Here is a 19,729-nt window from a genome sequence, read left to right as displayed (position 1 = left end):
ATCTATAGAAGGATTAATTAGCCGCTCAGAATGTTAGAAGTGAGGTCACGAACGTGACGGAGTTGAAGATGAAAGGAAAACTGTTGGCTGCTATTGTAAGGTGTACAAATTGTTGCACTTCGCTGCGTTCTAGATTATACCACACTGCGATTATCTTTTTGTTTCTATTTTACGTAACCCTCGTCTGTTCATCTCTCTTCTACTATCATTTGTCACTTGATGTTAAGAAACAATTGTGAAAGATCGATATGGCGGAAAAATACATAATGGATAGTATGCGGATTTTTATGCAAAATAAAAACTGTTAAATGAATTGCAAGGAATGAATAAAACAGAAACTTTTATCTTCCATTTGGAGGAAGGAAATCGTTTAAATGATTTTAATAAACTATTATTATCAAAGCAGTCACAATGAATGGTTTTCAGTTTTTTGGATTAAAATTATTGAGATCATAAAAAGGCTTCTGTGGCATATTTTTTTATATTCTTTTTTATTCAAGCATACATTATGATAGGAAGTTTAAGTAATTCAAATATTGTTGTTGTTATAAAATATACATTAGTTGCGGTTAGGGTTAGATAGCCTCATTTTATCACAAATGCATAAAATATGCTGTGTACGAACGTGCTTTTTGAATTACTTCTTTGAACATTAAAATCAAAGGTAAATTAAGATTAATATATAAGGTGTTCAAAATGATATTACTTCCGAAAAATGAGAACTTTTTCCTTAGCGCGAATGTAATTCGCGTCTTTGTCTACAAATTATTAACGAAAAACACTGACCAATAAAAGGCTAGCTCGGCTGACATAAGGCGTTCGAGCCAATGAGCGGAATTGGGCTTCGTACACTTGCTGATTCGGCCGCTTTGCCCTATTTCATCTCATCTCTCATTGCTCACTGTTTTTCTTTAATAACTCGTAGAGAAAGACGCGAATTGCATTTATGAAATGGAAAAGTTCTTCAAATGACCACAGAAACCCATCATATTCCAACTTCGAGTGACTTCCGAGACACCCTGTGTATTGCATCAACATGTAACTTTACAAATGTATTCCTGAAAGTAGTCGCTTATTGCTATTAAGAAAATTGTTAAATCAATTTTGAATCAATTGTTTCTCAAAAGTCCCAATTTTCATTTATAATTCTATGAATACCGAGATGAGAAGCAAATTCAATCTGCTAACTAAAACATTCTTTATAGTAAAAATTAGTTACCTAAACGAGTGTATAAAGATCCGCAGTCTAATTATTAGATTGGTTAATGAAAGTAATTCTACTTTTCGTTTAATAATTTGAAGTTCAATTTCTGTTCCGAAATTCATTTAGGGATGGCACCAGACATTAACGAGAACCTATTTTACCCCAGCCAATCGAAACACGCGCAGCTGTTTCGATCCGCTCGTTGGAAAGTTAGAAAAATATCACGGCATGATAATTAATTTACGAGAAACGACGGTGATTAAGACGACGAAGTTCAGGGCTTCGGCGTGTTCCGTGTACAGGCGCCATGCTTTCTACGTGCACGGATATTCTAATGCTGTGTTGACGAGTGGCGAACGTTTATTAATTTCGTAAACTGAATCGCGGTCGCTGCCAAAATCGATTAAATTAATAGTGAAATTAATTGCGGAAATAACCGATGATATAATTTGCCATAATAAGGGTGGCTGCGGTGTACCTATAGTAATTCAATCGGCCTCTAAATTGGTAATGTCTTTGATAAATGCAATCGAAATGTTCATATAGTGTAATTCGCTATGGAATTGATTAAACATTAGTAAATTACTTGGTCGTAAAATAATAAATATGGTAATGCTTCAGTGATTGTAATGTGTTAAATTTTAGTCTGTTACGTGAATTGTAATGATAGTCGGATGTTTTACAAATATTTTAACGTGTTTCATTCGTAATACTTTCCTTAAGACTTTTTTAAAATAATTATATTACCGCAACATGATGTAGCAATGTTATATAAATTTCTTCATTTCTGTATATCATTAAATCACATTTTTTCACATTTTTACATATTTATAGATTAATTTGCAGTAATTAATATGAAATGAAAATGCAAAGAAAGAAGAAATTAAAACTTTTTTACAATTGTACTGATATAATTTTTTAATTATTATACGGTCGTACGCGTTAATAATAATAATAATAATAAGGCACTATAACCGTAAGAATAAAAAATGCAAGTGTGATCATCAGATAACTGCAAGATAAAATTGTCATCCGAGGATTGTACACGTGCCTTTCAAATATAACGAACATAAAATTATTTTTGCATATGTCCATTAATTCAATTAGTAAGAAAAAAACTCTTAAAAAGAGTTTTGATCTTATATGCGAGAATTTCAGCAAAATGCGTAGATCACAGCTTGTAATAGAGAGAATACATTTTATCAGCATTATATTTCGCAAGCAGATAGAATACAATTATAAACCCCCAAACATTCCTTATCTTCTTGACTTTCTAAATCCGCTTTTCCTCTTTCGCTCTAAGATTCATTTCGAATTCGCATAGCTACGTTGAAATTCCCTACGGACCTCGGTGATGATTTAACAGATTATGTAAACAGCATAATAACTGGCGGCAAGCTTCATAAACCGTCGTACCGAAAATACGTTTCGCGTTCACGGAAAGAGATATTATGAAAGAGACATCGCCTGGCACCTACTCTGTATTTCTGTACGTATTTATAAAAAGACTTAGAACATAATAAAATAAGCATTATCACTGAGACAGCACTGTTGGCTCATATTTAGTTGTAGATTGCTCGTCAAAAGAAGGCGACATTTAAATAGCAAACACAACACGTGTGTCTTATGACGATTTTTGTACATCGTATATGTACGAAAATATACTTAATTTTCTAAAAATGTATTTGAACTATAGGAAATTATACGAGAAATTTCTTTGTACTTACAAGTATACAGAATAAGTATACTTATAATCCGCGAGGATTAAAAATGACATATACGGCTACACATAAATGAGCCGTTCAGTGCACACATCGACTAACTCCATAAAACAAAAAGTCGAGATACGCGATGAAATGATGTACATTGATTTTTAAAATTCCTGTTATAACATAGATTCACATATATAATGTAGAATGAATAAATACAGATATAGCTTTCATTTAACGTATAATTTAATGTATAAAATTAATATTATTTAATGTATAAAATTAACAAGAAAGAATAGCCAAAAAAAAAATTTTGCCGTTTAATGGTGTTAATCTTTATTATTCAGGAAAGTTATTATAAATATAAAAAGTTATGACTATACCAAGTGCTTTGACACTTAAATTTAAGATTTTTCAAAAAGTGGAGTCAATCGATGTGTGCACTGGGCGGCTCAAATATTCTGCATAAGTTTTACAACAAAAAGACAAGTAAACATATTTTAGAAAGAGTCGAACAAAATTTTACGAAACCAGATATATTGAGAATGAGTAATAATTGTAATGTATTTCCAGGAGAGAGATTTTTGACGTCAAAAAATATAAAAACTATTAACCTGTTAGATGGCCTTAGTGAGAAGATTCCATCGTCCATAGTGTCATCGAAAGTTCATAAAAATTACGAATTTCGTTACGTATATGGTTAAACTTGGTCACCGCGAGTTATAATATTGTTGTTTGAATAAATTCCTCGATACAACTTCGGATACTATCAACTGGTTTAAAACGTCGTTTCGCTAAACGACGTTGCAACGACCTAAACAACTGTTAACTGGATGGAGCCATGTCAAGCGAATAAGCAGCATGAGGGAGAACTTTTCCGCCCAAGGGGAAGATGACATCCTTTGTCGCTTTTGCTGCATGTGACACGTGCTGTGATCAAGCAAATTCAGTTGACATTTAGCTCGACCAGTAAATGGACTTGTATGCTCTACTTCGTCGTGCAAGGTTAGAAGACTGTGTCGGCTGATTTTCCTATAAAGCATTTCTTGAGTGTAGTAACACGGACTATCATAATTTCCTTGAAATTTCTCTCGCCAATAATTCTTACGAGCAGTCGAAATTACTTTCCGACGCAAATAACTAGTATGAGGGATAGAATTAAAGTTTTAATCGTCGATAACTATTATGAGCAATTGAATTTCCTAAAGAGATAACTAATATGTGCGACAGGATTAAATTTTCCTTCATCGAGAACGGTCGTGAGTACTTTCACATTGATAAATATTATGGAGCGACAAAATTAGTTTCCCTCGTCGATAACTCTTGTGAGTCATGGAAACAAATTTCTTACGTAAGCATTATGAGCGACGGAATTAGGGTTTCAATCATTGATAACTGTTATTGGCAATCGAAATGAATTTCTCATACATATAATTATTGTGAGCTGCAGAATTAAAGCTTCTATCTTCGATAACTGCTATGAGAAATCGAACAACTCAGATGACTATTATGGGCGACAGAATTAGTTTTACTGATTCATAACTCTTGTAAGCAACCGAAATAAGTTTTCCACAAAAGATAACCAGTTTGAGGGACCCAACTGAAATACTCCTTATCGATAATTGTTGTTAGCAACCAAAATAGAATTTTTCTCATGAATAAATGTTATGGGCAGACACCGGTTCTTTATACAAAATGAAAATGCGTCTTAATCGATTCTAACAAAGGCAGGACAAGTAGAAATTCCTTCCTTTTGTTAAAAATAGTATATGGATGTCCTTAAAATCTTATAATACTTGCACTGTTTAAAAATTTATATATCCATTTTCCTATACGTGTATAATTATCCACGGACTAGTTACGAGCAACCAAAATAGAGTCTCGTCGACAATCGTTATCACTAATGAAAATGGCTTTTCCATCATTCATAATTATTATTTGAAACAGAAAACATTTTGGTTGAATAAATAATTATTATTTTAGATAAGATTTTTCTTAGGATCTGTAGAAGATTTTCTGAGAGTGTATATAAGATTCTTTGCAATAAACACGTCTTTGTTACTGATCCATGACACCAAAATTGTGAAACAACTGATCAAGAGTCACATCGAGCGAAGAATGAAGAAACGCTAGAAAGTTCAGGGAACACCTAATAATGGTATAACATGAGACTTACAACGTGTCTGATGTGCTCCGGAACCCCATTAGTTAGAATCTCTTCCGCCGCGCCGGTGACACCGGGTTCCTGCGGTGGCGGAGTGTCGACGAGGAAGGGAGACCTCGGCGGTTCTTCGCTCTGCGTCCTGTGAAGCGGCTCGTGTTCCGTTTCCTCCTTGCCCGTCGTTCCGGCTTGACCGCCGCCCAACGGCGTGCCCAGCTGACCAGCCTCCGAGTAACTTTTCGTTAATTTTCTTCCGTTGAACAGGCCGTTTGTCTGGGCGCCCTGCGAGACCATTTTCACGCGGTGTATCGTCCGGGGACTTAGCCGGACGGGAACACGTCCACGGAACACGGCCGGCATTTCCGTTTGGGTCGCCTGGGTTTTCATCGCGCCACGTTTCGGTGGCTTCTCTGAAACGAAATTCACGGTAATTCGGCGAAAATCGTTGAGCAACCTACGCCCGCCGCGGAAAAAAGCTATTAAAACTTTCAACGATTCCCGGGGATATTCCGTCAAGTGGGGAACCGCTGAACACGTACCCGCGAAATCGAACCGGCGCACAGTGGGGCAAGCGGCAAGCAGAAGCGGTGAAAAATGGTTTCCGACTGAAATTATATATTTACATCCAACTTCTTGATATTTTATGACAAGCCGTTATACAATGTGTATAGAAAGGCTAAGACTTTTATAGTATGTTTTACTGATGAAAAAAGTTCAGATATATTTATATCCGAAAATGCTGTATTGAAAAGATGTGAGCGTTCAAAATTTATATAAGCGTTGCTTTATAAAAATATGATAATGTTTCCAATATACAGGATATCAAGAGTAAAATAACTTTCTCCTTAGCGTGAATGCAATCCGTAGCTTTGTTTATGAGTTATTAAGGAAAAACAGTGACCAATGAAAGGCGAAAACGCAAGGGCGTTCGAGCCAATGTGTGGACGAACCCCCATTGGTCACTGCTTTTCATTAATAACTCGTAAACAAAGCCGCGGATTACAGTTAGCTAAGGACAAAAATTCCTTGATATGACCTCAGTAACCTCTCATTTCCTGGTTGCGAGTCACTTCTGGGACACCCTGTGTGTATTAAATTATAATATACAATTCATAGTTAATGACCCAATATGTTATAACTGTAACTTTATATTCTAAAACTTTCGATAAAATGTCATGGTACAGAATTAATTAAACGCATGTGACAATTTACAGAAATTCTTTGTATTCTTTCTATTCTTTGCAACGTCCCTTTGTATTCTTTTATAAATTATTTTTATAATACCAGTACTTATAAGAAAGTAATATAGTAATTACTTTACTCGAATAAGTACCTGTAATTTCTGAAATGTACATCCAATTAATCACATTATTTAAAAAAAAAAAATTATTTTATGACTCCTCCATTTTTATTTCTCATTTCTTTTGTTTCCTCGCTCCATTTCAATGCGAATACCAGATATAGAGAATTTTCAATTAACTTCACATAAGAATTACTTCAGCCATCCCATGGAAAATATTCGCCCGTCGTTTCGCAGTCTTAATTATTGTAAGTCTGATATTGGCATCTTCGACATAGCCTGGGAACGTGAACGTTCAAGCAGAGCAAAAATGGCTATTTACTGGTCGAGAAATGATTTTGCTTCATAACGCGCTGCTGTAGGCAGCGGAAACGACGAAGTATGTCGTCTTCTCCCATCACAGCAAAATTCTCTTCCGAGCTGCTTATTTGTCCAACGTGGCACAATGTCGATGTTGCTTCAAAATCAAAGAACTTTAAACAGAAGTGAGATAAAACGATGATGTTCTTCTCGTTAAATCTAAAAAAATTTATCTACCATTTCGAGATTTTGAAAAAACAAAAGGATTCAAGTGGAAGAATATGAAATCCTGTTTGGGTTAATGTGTAAAGAAATAGCGGTAATCTACGATACTCTAAAAAATGACATTGAGAGAAGCAAAACATGAATGATAATATTCTGAGCTTCGAATTAAACAAAATTGTTCTGACACATATTTCAATTTCAACGAAAATGATAGAGATATTTCATTACGCAGGTTAAATTAAACATTCTGTATAGTAAATATTAATAATCTTCGCAGAAAGTATATATAAAGAAAAAAACAATTTTCTCAGGGATATCGGGTTTTCTGTTTATAGAACTCACTATACGATGTTTCTCTACATTTATCTACAAAGCAGTTTAATTTTTTGTAGTTTAAAAATGCAATAGATATAAAAAATTTGGCCAACAAACTTAATTAAATGCTAACAAAACTTCGTACGTCAAGAAAACATAACTTGGAATTTCCATCATTATTTATTTGTTGGCTGTACGAATACAGGTAAAAGATGACATCTAGGGATACCAACAATCCTATTTTATTTCTTTACGCGTATTAATATATTATGAATCGTTTTAAGTAATTACGTTTAAAATAAATTTTTTAATTTACGAAAACAATTATTTACTTTCGCTTAAAATCTGTGTCATTTATTTGTTAGAAACGCGTTAGCAGAAATGTATACAAGCAAATGGCAGGTAATCAAACAATAAAATGTTTATTTGAGTTAAGAAACAATTTTTCTTTCTGGGTAAATGACTCGACATCTTATTTTATATCATACAATACCAACGATGATAAATATTTCGATTTCGATTAAATTTTTTCCAATAAAGTTATGACTTCGCTCCAATATCAAAATAAGTTTAATTTCTCACCTATCATATTAATTTCGACATTAACAGTAAACTTTTGCATTAAATTTGAATCATTAAACGTGACAGCTTCCTGCGAACACAAAATTTCAAATTTTACGTACAATTTGAATTGCTAACCGAACGTACCAGCTTTCTGTGAACAAATGCCGCGAGTTCGTCGTGAATTCCGAGAATTTCGTACTTGTTGCTGCCGGTATTCGAAAAATCACATTCGAAAAAACATAATATTCTACCATATTTTACAACTTTCCCCTCATTCTAGAAACGCTGCGACGACGTCTGCGATTCCGTGAGGAGTAATTTTGTCGCGGAAATTGGATGAACCCATGTAAATTAACTCTTCGTCGTCGTAATACTTTTCGGCATAAATATTCTGCGAGTCGAAATTATTTTCGCTCGTGCGCGGGTAGACGTTAGCTTAATTAAATGTTGTCAGAAAAACTCGTAAATTTTACTTAAGGGAATTATAATAATCTAATGGTAGATATAATATTCTTTACTATAATACACCGGAATATACCGGTCCGCGAACGTGTGATATTTTACACAGCGGGCGACGACGCGAAATTACGATGGTAATGGGAAATTAAGTTCGCGCGATGTTCCATTTACACGACGGCCAAGTAATTAAATATTACTGAATTTTTATTTAGATTAATATTTCGGTTAGTATTAGATCACAATTATAACGTTTAGATTAGTATGCAGATTAATTCCTCAAAACTTCATAAATCAGATAGTCTTAACTATTTCATCACATGCTGATAATTGTCGCTTCACTATATGTAAGTTTAGAGGTTAACAATGTTTGTTAACCTTGTCATATGCAGCGATATAAGGCAGTTTCGGGAAGTCACTTCCGGTTTCAATGATCTTGTGATTCAGCATAAAAAGAACATGAAGAAAATATAAAATAACTTTTTTTGTTTAAGATTTAATTTTCGAGAAAATCGAGTTTGAAAATTTGCTTCGTACATTTTTAAACAAACTTGTTTGGACGGGCTAAATTTAATTCTATTTTATTTCTATATATTTAGAATAGTGTTTCGCAAGTTTGTATAGAAAGAAAACCTTGACTATTATATTAAATGAATTAAAATTACTTATTTTTAAAGTATGTCATCTTTTTGTCTTTTACTTATTTTTAAAGTGTGACATCTTTTTGTCGCGAACTGTATTTTCAAGATAATTTTAAGCTCTGCTTAACGCAAACACGAACGCATTCTAAATAAATCTTAAAATTCTATTACACACTAGCCGTGTTTGCCGCGAGAAATGGCCACACAGCAGTATATGGTAAATACTAGAGAGAAGGGTAAAGGGAATACTAGGATAATGGGAGGATTGGCTTTGTAGATGCCTATTGAGTTGCTCCCTACATTAGCACTGCATAGTATGTCACATATCCAGGACGGCGAAGAGGCCACCGCCGATAGCGAATTAACCACTATATAGGTATTATTGTATTAAGATGTGCACTTGCACCGACCGCAAAGATTAGTTACCCGGCCTCTAATCAAATCAAATTCGAATGTTTGCTTGTTGCCACTTTCACGCCTTCGAATACATTGTTTCTCGCAGTTCAAGCAAGTAGAAATGTATTTGTTCCACGCGTTTTCATCGTCATACAAAAGAAAACGTAGACACAAATTATGTTCATCTTACCCCTATATTCACCATAAAAGTCAACAATTTTTTGAAAGAACATACATATTTTTATATTGGTCTCAATATCCTGCATAACATTGCCATTTCATAAACATTTTTGTTATGAAAATTTGAATACGTTTTAATTGAGTTATGAAACTTGAAGCAAGATAACCTTGAAGAAGCACATGTATAGTCCTCACGTAACAAGATAGTCATCTTTTGGTTATGTTCCCCCCACTCACCGGCAGCCTCACTGCAGCAACTAGTAAGAAGGGAATCTAAACAGAAACGTACCTTCTTGTCGCGTCAGGTTTATACGTGTATGTGAGTTTTACAACCAACAAAGATTCTGGATATTTCGTTTTAACTCTTCAATATTGCAGTAACTAGTTCGGAAATGGACAATTGCGTTTCCTAAAAGTCGAGCTGAGGACGTTTCAGTCGCTAAAGTACCAATTTTTACGTCATTGTGGAGTTATTTATAATAGTAATTAGAACTAGACCTGCGTTTGATTAATTTTTCACTCACATTTATTCTTGCAATATCTATGGAAAACGATGTAAACATGTCATCAAAACTCCAACTGTGGCTAACATTTACTGTAGTCTCAACTCGAGTACATATTCAATGTGATATCCTAGCGTGTAAATGTCTTTGTGCGACCTTCTGTACTCTTGAAGGTTATGTCGTATACGAATGAATTTGTTTCGGCATACTTCTTCATGTCATATACAAAAATATGTGTCATTCCATTTAAAAAATTGAAAGCCACCTTCATGTCTGTCAGGATTTTATTGTGGAATACGCGGAATTAAGAAGTAATTCAAAAGAATGAATATCTGAACTTAACGTGACTACTTCTATATATAACAACAATAGAAATACTAATATTACGGACAAGATCAAACCACGTGTTGCACGTACGACTGCTGGCTCAAGAAGAAGAAAGAATCGCATTTAGGGAACAAAAGACTCGCTACAACTGACGAGTTGTTGAACGCACGCGCATTCTAATTATACAACGGCATGGGCCAGTGCTACCCAAAAAATAACTAGATGGAGCTGATTATACTAGAAATTAACCTATTTCTAACAATGTCTAAGAAAATCGTGGAGGTGAGAAAGATGTTCAGGCACCGTTACATTACTTGCAAAAAACAGTATTCTTATTAGATTTTTTCGAGTTTCCTTGTATAACGTTTGACGTTGAAGATCTCTGCTCTGTGAAAGGAAGATTTATCATCGAGGTGACGACACAATCCGTGCGGATTTATTATTACTCGTGAAACAGTAAGACACCCATTTCTCTAACCTTTCAGCGAAATTGAGTGAATATGGCACGTCTTCGTATATATTTGAATCTGTGTGATAACACTATTCTTCATACTTGATTACAAGGAGACGTCCCATAAATGACGCGCTCTTCCGCAATTTATGAGTTTTCTGTAGCAATTCGAATCATTTTTGTTTCCTCTCTGATATATCGGGTGTTACCGGGCGTTTGGTACCATTGGACATGTGATTATACGTGCGACAAAAAGAATAGCAATCTTTCGTTTGAAGTTTTGTTTACGAGGAACTCGAATTCGAAAACCTGTAGACAAATACATCTATTATTAACTGATAAATGTATAGTTATACAAGGTGTTACCAGACAGGTAATTACAAATTCATTTATTATCTACACATTTTCAAACGCGATCATTTTGCAAACGAAAACTTCAAACAAAAAGATGTTATTCCTTTCTTCCGACTTATATTTCCAGCAACATCCTATATAATCACCAAATCTTAACACATATATGGTGTGTGCAAATTATTACAGCGCAGCAAAACAATTAACAAGATTTAATTTCAATTTTATTTTAATTTTACAACGTGGAATCTTTTAGTTGACAAAGAAAACTTTCCTTTAAATCTAATTTTTGTAAATATAACATCAAACGTAATGAAGTATATAATAAAAATATAATAAAGGAGAATGTTAGAAAAGAAAAGATTTATTTCAGACACTATGCATTATTCAAAATAATTTCTCTGATAGGAACAAATTGTATATTAATATCGTCAAGGGACGGTTTATATAAACATTCCGAACGACTGGGTAAACGAACCTTAAAAGATGAAACGGATTCACTTCGATAGAGATTGCTCCAATAATATGATTCGCCCTGTCACCGTAATTCGGCGTACCTTGGAAATGAATTACGAAAGCAAATCCAATGCTTTTAGTGATTCGGCTCCGTGTAACTTGCTTATTAAGTCTACTACCCGCGGCATGAAACTACTACTAGCAGTTATCATGTCCTACACGAATTCAATATCCAGTTTCGCCGGGCCGCCTATATTGGCAATTTGGTTGCTAATATTGAGCCAACAGCCGACTTCTGGGTAAGAAGGCGACGCTTGAATGGAACCGATAATCTGCAGACTGTATACAGTGCAATCGAAAAAAGAGCAGTCGTTTCTTTTAACGTGATGCAGCGGAACCTTGATTATACGAACTAATTGGGAGCGCGGTTCTCGGATAATCAATTCCGTTGAATGACCGACCAATTGAACTTCCATAGGAAAACGATTCATTAATTATGTTTGTAGAGAAAGTATTATTTTGCTTAATTGCCACTTCAGCTGCCGTTTTCACCTAAGGAGCGATTATAAATTTAAGACTTACGAACTTGCCTCTCATCGGTCATTGTTTTGCGTTAATAACTCGTAAACGAAGCCGCAGATTGCGCTGAGGAAAAAGTTACTTCAAATGATCTCAAGAACCTCTTGCTTCTCGATTGCGCGTTACTTTTGAGACACCGTGTAGATAGAATGTTTAAAAGAGTTTAACAGACACGAACGAATTCGACGAATGAAAGACTGCGATCGTGCAGTCGAAGAGATTTTCGAACATTTCCTGTAATTGCTATAATAAATAATAAATACGCATAAATATTGTATTAATAAGTAAATAAATATATGCATAAATATTGCATAAATAAATAGAAAGTAAATACCAAGTTTGAAACGCAGGGGACAAAATTCAAAGTACAAGTACAAAGTACAATGTACAAGGTACAAAGTTCAAAATACAAAGTTCTTTATAGTATAAAGTATACAGTCTCACCTGCTTTTAAAAAAACATCATTTCTATACCACTGCTAAAAATAAGAGCGGAATTTTTTGAAAACAGTTTCCATAAATTTCGAGGTGTGAATCTCATGAATGCTTTAACTTGATACCGTAACATCAAGAGAACAGTCATCTGGCTACCGCTCTATAGCAACATCTTTTTTAAAGAGCATTCTTAGTTCAGCGAGGATCCATTTAGTGAGAGAGGAAGGTGTGTACGTGCTTTTGATGAACGACTGAGGCTACGCGTCTGGCTGAAAAGTCAGTCTAGAGTCGGCACTGAAAAAGCGCGAACACGTGAAAATTGACCTGTGAGTTGCGATTGTGAGATCGGCAAAAGGCAGGATTTCTTGTATGCTCTTTCTGAAGTAACGAACTTCCCTTCTAAAACAACGACTTTTATTGAAACGCCAAATAACTTTTTACTAACCGGTGGACTGCGGGTTTTATGCTCTTGTAACGAGGCTGTGCTTTTTAAAAAATAATGTAGGAATTCCCTTAAATTATTCTACTGTCTTTGTGTTTGATGTATTCACTTTGGCATAAATGCATATTATTTGAACATTATTGGTTATAAAAATGAATGGAATGCGAAACGATAGATACATTCAGGGAGTTTTTTACGCCCGCGGGATTTCTTTGAACTACGCGACTTAAAATGTTTTTAAATGTTAGAGAGCATAGTCTAGAATCACCAAACAAAATTTTGTAAAAATTAGAATTTATTGCAGTGATAAGAAAACAAATAAAAACTAATATATTTTAACTGTTTTATTCGAGTAAGTAACGAAATTTTAAACATTGTATTTTGTAGTTAAATATATTAAAATAGAAATGAATTTTGAAAATTAATTGCAAATTAGTATCATGCGTAATGTGTTAAATTTAGAGAATAAATTGAATCAAAATACTAAAATCTATCTTTTGACACTTCAACAAATTGCAAAACGAAATTCTATGACATCATTTACTTTTTCAACACTCCTATTAATTAATTTTTTACTATTGCGTTTTAATTAATTCTGTCAAAGTGTTAATAGTTTAGTTACGATACACTTATTTAATTATTATCATATTTATTTTATATTTTAATTAATATCCTATTTATACCATAAATAGAATACATTTTCTTAGTAATTTAATTATGATACATCTTTAAACGACTACGCTCAATCGATTTTTATAATTCAAATTTTCACAAAGTCTTATGTATGCAACAATAACCGTGCTAATGTTAAAAGTTCTCTTGACCTTTTTGAAAAATATTGAATTCAATTATAATTCTAAAAGATGTGTTTTAACTTTGTTGGTAAAGATATGTTAAATAAAATATTTCAATGATATTTTCTGTTCATTTTAGTAGAAATAGTATTAATTAGGTGACAACGATTTCCTGTAAAGCTAGATATGAAAATCCACGTAACAAATAACTGCAATTTATGGGCTCTATTTACAGAAACCACATACACAAGTATATTGGCATATAACATATTCGCATGTACAAAGAGAAGCGAATACTCACATAACGCAAATAAATACACGCGGTAGTATGAAAAATTCAGCACAGCTTCGTGGACCATTTTACTCGTGTTAGTTGTGCAGTAGCTATCAACGTGTTAAATCGTTTGCCATTTAAGTAAATTTCTCGTGCAAATGCTCTCCAGAATCCGAGGAATATCCACCAAAAGAATTTCTAATAACATCCGTGAGACCAGGAGATCGGACGCCTCGCGATTACGCTTATTTTTAATAGCATTCGTTTTATTGTAGTTCCTGTTCTGGAGAATGCAATCGCGTCTCACCATGTTAACCCATTAGTGGTGTCGTTTCTCCGAATGCCAGTGTTTTCTTAAAAGCTGTTGTTCTCTTTGCGAAGCGTCCGTCGTTTCTTACATTTGCATTGCCTCCAGCCACTGTCGCAATTTGTCGTAGGCACTGTGTGCTTCTTTACAGCTATCCTCAAAGTGGCCCATCTTTCTCGTCGAGTCGTAACTCTTCGGTGCCCGGAAGCTTCGTTTTTCGACATTTTTCTTTGCTCTCGAAATAATTAAGGGTAACTGAATGCTTAAACTGCAAGTTTGTTGAAGAAGAGTATTCAGGCAGAAATCAACTATCAGTAATTTCCCTGATAAAATTTTGAAAATATACAGCCTGATAACAATTTTTATACTCGTTCGAATTATGTGCGAATTATTTTGTTAACTAATGTTTTTATGAGAAAAGTCTGTTTTGAAAATCCGTAACCAACTGTCTTCAATATTATGTACACAAATTGCAGTAAAAATTTCAGCTCGAGAACTTGATTAATGTTCGAGTTATTTCAATTTTACTGATAATTATTGGAACTACAGTCGTCTGTATACAGTATTGTATAGTTCTTACACGACAAGCAGGCCTTATTGTGTTGTCTGAAAGGACATTGACACCTTTCTATTGTTCTCTATTTATTTTATTTCTATTTTCTATCTATTTCTATCCTTGTCTCGTTATTAGTAGCATTGTTATTTTTTTACAGTTACTTTGCAAGATCCTTAGATTTCTCAATGTCAGGATGAATGGACGTACACTGATCAGTTTCTGAGCCGTTTATATAATAAACATTCGTTTGAGAATCGTGTCCGTAAATTTACCATAGCTCACTGTGACAGATATCAACTAGAGGGTCCGTCTGTTCATATAAGCAAACGCTGGAGTATTCCAGTTTATGGTTATTTGAGCATGCCGGTTCGAGCCCGGGGTACCGACGGTCATTAAGTCTCCCGTCTACATGCATAAGGTCACCGGCGCTGCGTTGGTTACGGAAATCGATTCGGACTCCGCGGGTTACGCGTCAAATTCGGTCGGGCCGCAAACAATTGTACGTGCAGCAAATTGTCCGTGCAAATTTGCTTGACACACGGGCGGACTGCCATTGGAGATGATACTCACCGAGGACAACGACGCGCGGTTCACTGGGAGCGTAGGGGTGCATCAAAGGTAAAGACGAAGGGAGCATCGCGTTCTGCATCGTTGGCTGAGAATCTATGAGTCGTTCTTGGTTCTGCGGTCTCGGGGGACTTCTACTCCTTGGGACGTCAAAGGACGTGAGCGTGTGCGACCTGGCGAAGCTGACGTGCTTCGCTTTCGGAGCTTGAGCAGTGGGCGGCGGTGGCGCTGGCGGCAGTACGGGTCGAGGACCTTCCAATTTCGTTGATTCCTCGTCCTCTGGGAGCCAGGTGTACCTTTAAGGGAAGAAACTTTGAAAAACTCTTCCTGTCTTAAGGGGGAACATAAGACAGATACACCATTGTGACCTCTTCCTAGAAAATGGAGCACAAACGATACATTGGCGTGAATAATTGTAGGGTTTTCCCACGTATGAAAGGCAGAATATTTGAGAGTGCGAGTCTTAAATTACAGAATGAATGAGACAGATGTCGACAATATGTTTGGGCGGCTTCGAGTAACCGGAGATCATTGCTTAGGTTCCTCGAAGTCCTGAGTGGCCTGCGTGAGCGAGTGATATGGAGATAAGTCTTTCACAGTCTAGTAACTCATTCACACTGTGAAAGATTGTATGCAAGAGAGTGAGAGAGGGTATGGTAAGATAATGGGAGCAAAGACGGTAAGGGTGGAAGGGCCGACGAAAGATCGGAGCAGTTGTAAGAGAACCGTCGCCCTGTAAAGTCGTGCATTGTCATAGTTGTCGTAAATATAGTTGTTGAGTTATTAAGAGTAATTGCATTGTTGTTTAAGTTGTAGCAAGTATTGCACGTTATTGTTAATAAACTGTTATTATTAACTAACATTCGGTATTGCCCATTAATTATATTACCACGGAGTTACGTGGAATTTCCAAACAATAATCCCTACATAATTATAGATTCAGAGAAATTTTTACATTCTTAGTGATATTCGAACAAAAACTTAACAAACGCTACATTTGCTCATTTCTATATTACAAATAATGGAGACCAGACGTGTACAAATATACTTTTTGCTTAAATGTCAGTCAATGTACACAAGTTGCTTCGAGCTTATAATATTGTCCAGCAATGACGTGGCCCCATTTACTAGAATACCCTGTGTATTTAAAAAAAGAACTTAATAAAGTATTTCATTTGTACATTTCTGTATTAAAAGCAAAAATGCAACATGTTGCGTTGTTTACAAGTTATTAACGAAAAGTACTGACCAATGAGAGGTGAACTCGGCTGTCGCAAAGCATTTGAGCCATCGAGTAAACCTAGTTTTGCTGATTGACTCAGCTGTTTAGCGCCAGACGAGTTCACCTCTAATTGGTCAGTGTTTTTTGTTAATTACTTGTAAACAACGCAACATGTTGTATTGTTGCTTAGGAGAAAATTACTTCAAATGTCTTCAGGTACCCCCCATTTTCGGAACGTAAGACATTTTTGGGACACTCTGTGTAATTATGCACACTACTGTAAAATAAAAAATAGACAAAGTATATAAAAGTGATTGTAAAACTTCAGTCCATATTTTTGAATATTGTTCTTCATTCATTCGAGCAAATGCTATTACGTAACAGTTAGATATTTAAAATGTTTATATTTAAATGTTTATATTGTATATTTTTATTTTTTTCATTGTCCGAATATATGAAAATAAGGACATGGTTGAAAATGGTGCTTCATAATAGATATACGCTCGCAGTTTACTAGATTACTTGTATTATCTTTTACTCGTATTAAATAAATATTTCGAAATTCGCTTCTGGTATATAAATTTTTATTTCTACAACTTCTTTCTTACCTATTATGAATTGTTTCAATTGTTGATACATTAACATACGAAGACTTATTACTTTATATAAAATTGAATATTCTCCAAAGCATTAATAAAAGAAGGACATAGATCGTGTTATAATTTTGTTGAAGTAACAAAATTTTTTATTCATTGCTACGGTCACAATCATCACTTTTTGAAATATCAGAATTACTGAAGTAATTTCTTAAAATTCGACGTAATAATCTATTCTCCTTAAATCTATTTTGTCTTTATTTCGCTGGAAAAGGCACCGTGGTCTACTGTTTTATGAATCGCGGTACGTAGTAGTGCGGTGCGTATCTCTCCGAGCGCATGATTCAATCTTGGTCGGAACTTTCGGTATCAAAATCCACTCAAGGTAAGAGCCGAAATGCGGTGAACCCGGTAAACACTCGTAAGTACGTCAGTATTCATAAAAGAGCATGTGAAATCCGTATACATAATTTTGCAGAGCGGATCCGACGGGGTTGAACTGTTGTAGAATACATAGCTCTTTATTCATCAAAGCTCTGTGATGCGCCAGATGAGTGCCAGATCTTGGATGACCCAGCTTTCGAAACACGAGCGTTAAAATATTTACACGGTCGAGTCTGGTACATCCGTAATTGAAGTAAACGCAAATTTCATGACGAAATAATCGTACCATCGTAATAATTTTCTTTGTGGTTCACGGGGTTATACCACGAAACCTCAATTACCCAGGTTAACCTCTGGCCGTGCTTTGACAAGACTCGTGACGGAGATTTCCAGTAATAACCTGCCGGGTACGAATGTTTGCCGTTCGTTAAATAAGGAAAAAATTGTGTTCTTTTGCCCAGAATATTTAAGCGTTCAAATGAGAGCAGATACATAGTAAAAGTAAATTCTTTTCTCCTAAGAAATGATTAGAATTGAAGAAGCTGTGATAATTGCATTTCTAATAAAAATGGCACGACAAGGGATTAAACAGAGCAACGCGAATAATCGGATAATGGAGGACTTACTTCCTATGTTAAATTTCATCTTCATGTATAGCCTTCACGCGACAAGAAAGCAACTCCGTGTTTACATTCCCCCTCTTACTAGATGTCTTATTGCCACTGATATCGATCAGTATTGGCTGAAAACGGTGACGAAGGTTGGGAAATATAAACACAAAGGTGCCTCTCCTTGTCACGCGAGAACTACACTCATTTTCGTCAACCAGAAGGTTGAGAACAAATTTATTATTGAGGTTAAATAGATAATGGAAGTTCAAATAAACTCATGCCCGAAAATGCTTTATTAAAACGATATAAGCGTTCGAAACTAATATAGGCGTTGGTTTGCAAAAATACAATAGAAACAGGATATCAATCAATAATGGGGATTTATTCAAAATGCATTTACTATTATTTCCAATACAGATGGAAACCTGCATTTTTGCAGGGACAGAAATTTTGGAGCATTTTAACAATGATATTGTAGATTTTTATGCGAAATAAAAATAGCATTTATTTATTATGTTTTATTTATTTAGTTATACTAATTGCGAATTGATTTTATTTCGTCCCGGAATTATTAGTATTAACGTATTAGTATTAGTAGTATTCGTCCCGGAATTATTAGTATTAACTTAAAGCTAGTTCTATATTATTATTATATTCTTTAGATGATACCATTGTTTTACATCTATTTAATTGAAGTTTACTTTGTAACTAGTACAATAAATCATAAATATCTTTAGAATTTCACATTTTTTCAATGAAACATCTTCGTACATGAGTATCTATGAACTTCTTCCATCTATTTGATTTCAGTAAGGCATAATAGAAGTTTGATCTCAACCTTTCTGAATACTCTGCACATGTTCAAAAATTTAATAAAAATTGAACTGCTTGTGTTGCATACATTGCTAATAAAGTGCTTTAAATACAGCCTAATTGTATAAATGTACAAATAATTAAATAAATAATTAAATAATTGTATAAATGTATAAATGTAATTGTATTTTGTACAAATTTTTGTACAAAATGTTCTTTACGAACTGCAGCAATCGAGAGTAAAATGGAAATTTCATTGTTCCTCTAGTAATTTCGATGACTTGAAGATAATAATATTGACTGTGTTGAATTATCTTAATTTTCTTAAATGTAAATATTTACTTATGTTTACATGAAATGCATAAAATTCGCCAGAACTACCATTTTTCGTTCGAATCGAATGCTGCCACGCTTGTCTTATAACAATTGAAAATCCAAAATGTAAAAAATATATTTTGTTCCAAACTAAATATATTTCAACAATGTATTATGCATATGTAATAATGTAGGCAAAAATGATCTCAAATTCTAAATAAAGGGTAGCAAACGTACGTTTGATTGATGTGATGTTTCATTTCGATCACAAATAGCCAAGAAATTCCTGCAGCGTC

At 34.6% G+C, this 19,729-nt stretch overlaps 1 protein-coding gene across 1 annotated transcript in view; it reads right to left on the bottom strand.

Moving 5' to 3' along the window:
• Positions 1 to 19,729, bottom strand: part of LOC144467624 (uncharacterized) — a 260,392-nt gene that overhangs the window by 162,781 nt on the left and 77,882 nt on the right. Inside the window, exons 3-4 of the mRNA XM_078176514.1 lie at positions 15,496 to 15,788; positions 5,090 to 5,484 (exon numbers count right to left, since the gene is read on the bottom strand). Of these exons, the coding sequence (XP_078032640.1) occupies positions 5,090 to 5,484; positions 15,496 to 15,788 (688 nt within the window). The remainder of the gene's footprint in view (positions 1 to 5,089; positions 5,485 to 15,495; positions 15,789 to 19,729) is intronic.

The sequence above is a fragment of the Augochlora pura genome, chromosome 3 (genome assembly GCF_028453695.1).
Source record: "Augochlora pura isolate Apur16 chromosome 3, APUR_v2.2.1, whole genome shotgun sequence".
Classification (NCBI taxonomy): Eukaryota; Metazoa; Arthropoda; class Insecta; order Hymenoptera; family Halictidae; genus Augochlora; species Augochlora pura.
This window is presented reverse-complemented; position numbering and strand designations above follow the sequence as displayed.